At 31.4% G+C, this 2409-nt stretch overlaps 1 protein-coding gene across 2 annotated transcripts in view; it reads right to left on the reverse strand.

The window, feature by feature from the left end:
* The window catches only part of LOC106687377 (MAM and LDL-receptor class A domain-containing protein 1), a 39876-nt gene extending 39159 nt beyond the window's left edge, over nt 1-717 (reverse strand). For both annotated transcript variants that reach the window (XM_067048267.1, XM_067048266.1), the window contains exon 1: nt 616-717. In XM_067048267.1, the coding sequence (XP_066904368.1) occupies nt 616-717 (102 nt within the window). The remainder of the gene's footprint in view (nt 1-615) is intronic.
* Between the last annotated feature and the right edge of the window lie 1692 nt (nt 718-2409).

Raw genomic sequence — 2409 nt, forward strand, 5'->3', positions numbered from 1 at the left:
AATAAAACCCAAAAGTGGTCACTTTAAAAAAGATTAACTTTTTATTTTTCGTGTACGTATAGAGAGAGCTCTCTTATAGTTCAAATGAAACCCAAAAGTGGTCACTTTAAAAAGGTTAACTTTTTATTTTTCGAGTACGTATTGAAAGAGCTCTCTTATAGTTCAAATGTAACCCAAAAATGGTCACTTTAAAAATGTAAACTATGGTTATTTGTTTATATGTCCGTCTGCCAACCTAGATTTACACTAATTAAACCATTAATTTTGTTTTTACTGTTTCTGGAGGTTTTTCCTCCGAAGATCTCTCTCAAGGGATAAGGATCTGTAAACTTATGTGTAAATACACACATATAAAATATTCTAGTAGGAAATTGGTATAATAATTAATGTATGTATAAGAAGTTTTCTGTCAAAAGTCAATATATTATCTTATGGAAAGTAATGGTTTATTTGAAGTTAAAATTTTACACAAAAATCTTTATTTATTACAACATAATAAAAACCTATATGTTCAATAAAAAATTAACTTATCTATAAGTGAATATATTGACTTTTAATAGTAAACTACTCATATGTAAGCTTATTTGTTTTTTTAAATTTGAAACATTTCTTTACCTTGATAATTTCAGATGTTTTCAGAGGTAAGCCAACGTCAGTAGCTGGTTTGCCTACAACTATACCAAGATAGGCTAGACTTATGATACACCATGTTTTCATATCCTCTGAAAAAAAAGAGAAAAAAATAGTTACGCTTTTGTGGTTATTGATACATCAGCAACGTCCATTCATTTCTACGATTAAAATTTGTGTTGTCAATAAAACGACTTTAATTGTAGCATAACAATAGTATTATTGGAAATAATATTAATCGTTTTTTAGGTTTAATGTCCACAAAGAAGGTTTTCAATATAAAATAACATATATTAAACAAAAATAAACATAATTAAAACGTATTTATAATTTTTTTTTAAATTTATTTAATGTTTTATCAACTGTACAAATAATGAATAAAATAAGTAAATATGTTGTATGTTTAATATACACTTGAAAATCTTGGGAAGGAACCACCCATTGGCGGTACTTCAAGCATTAATTTAAATTAGAAGATCCCGTGGCCATCTTCTTTTAAGACGCCTCGGAGGATTATCAGGGATTGTTAAGGATGAAAGATTAAGAATTAATGGGTTAGGATGAGTAAGGAGTTTGGAATGAAAAGACGCATATCTGTTTTGGGCCAAATCTGCAACGAATGGGAGTTAAGGTCTTTGTGAATGAGATTATTTGTAACGTAATAAGGAGCATCAAGGATTTTACGTAGGATTTTGGATTGTAAGGATTGGTTGCGGGAGGAATTTGATGGTTTGGTCGAGTCCCAGAGCTCAATTCCATGTATTTATAAAATTAAGAATATAAAAATGATGAAGTTAGACAAAAATAAATAAACGATCTTTTTCTTGCTATAATTTAACAATGTACCTCTTCTGATGTGAACTCGCTGTACTAACTCGTGAATTTGGAGAAGGTATCGTAACTGTTTATAAAACGATATAGAAATTAACTATGAAACTTACTCAATACGATTCTCTTGTATTAAAAAAAACTACAGTGGCGGTCTATAAGTGAATGGGAAACGAAATAATAATAATTCCAGCAATCTTGCGGCTAATAGAAGAACTGGTACTCACTCTTCATGAAATGAAGTATCTATTACAAACTGCTGCAGGAAAATGCAAATTCAAAATGTGAGTCGCTACACTGCTCCCCCAAAGTGACAGAGTCGCAAAAGAAAACTATGCGTTTCTAAAGCATACCTAAACGAGTTCTGTACCATGATAGGTAGGTCTGGTTCGGATTTATGTTCAGTAGATGCGAGTCTGGCCACTGCTGGTTTGAGTTGTGCCAGATCTTGTATCAGTAGTTGCTAGGTTGCTAGGCAATGCTCGGCCTGAGTTTTTTAGAAGAATTCTTATGTGCAGATATTTAATAAGCCCAAAATGGGTTATAACTATTATAGGGGGCCTGCTGATCCTCCTAGGCGTCTAAAACGAAGATGGTCTCGAAACCTTCGACTCCAGAAATGTTATTGAAGTATTAACTTAATGGAGATTCTACAAGACTGTAACACGCCATTGTGATATAACACATCAAATTTTCTTGTTTTAAATTTGTTAATTGTTATTAAATATATTTATTATTTATAATCTTTAAGTTTCTTTCTTGAGACTGGCAATTTTTTACTAAATAATTCAACAACACTATCCAAATTATAGTCTCAAAACATTTATTTCATTCACATGTCCGACGTTTCGGCCAATTCGGCCATCTTCAGGGACAATCTTAATTTACTCAGAGACATATCATTTAACCCTTTTTAAAAAACTCCATACAGGCCATTCTGCCCAGGTCAAA

This window comes from Halyomorpha halys, unplaced genomic scaffold (assembly GCF_000696795.3).
Source record: "Halyomorpha halys isolate HHAL.00 unplaced genomic scaffold, Hhal_1.1 Scaffold953.1, whole genome shotgun sequence".
In the NCBI taxonomy this organism is placed as follows: Eukaryota; Metazoa; Arthropoda; class Insecta; order Hemiptera; family Pentatomidae; genus Halyomorpha; species Halyomorpha halys.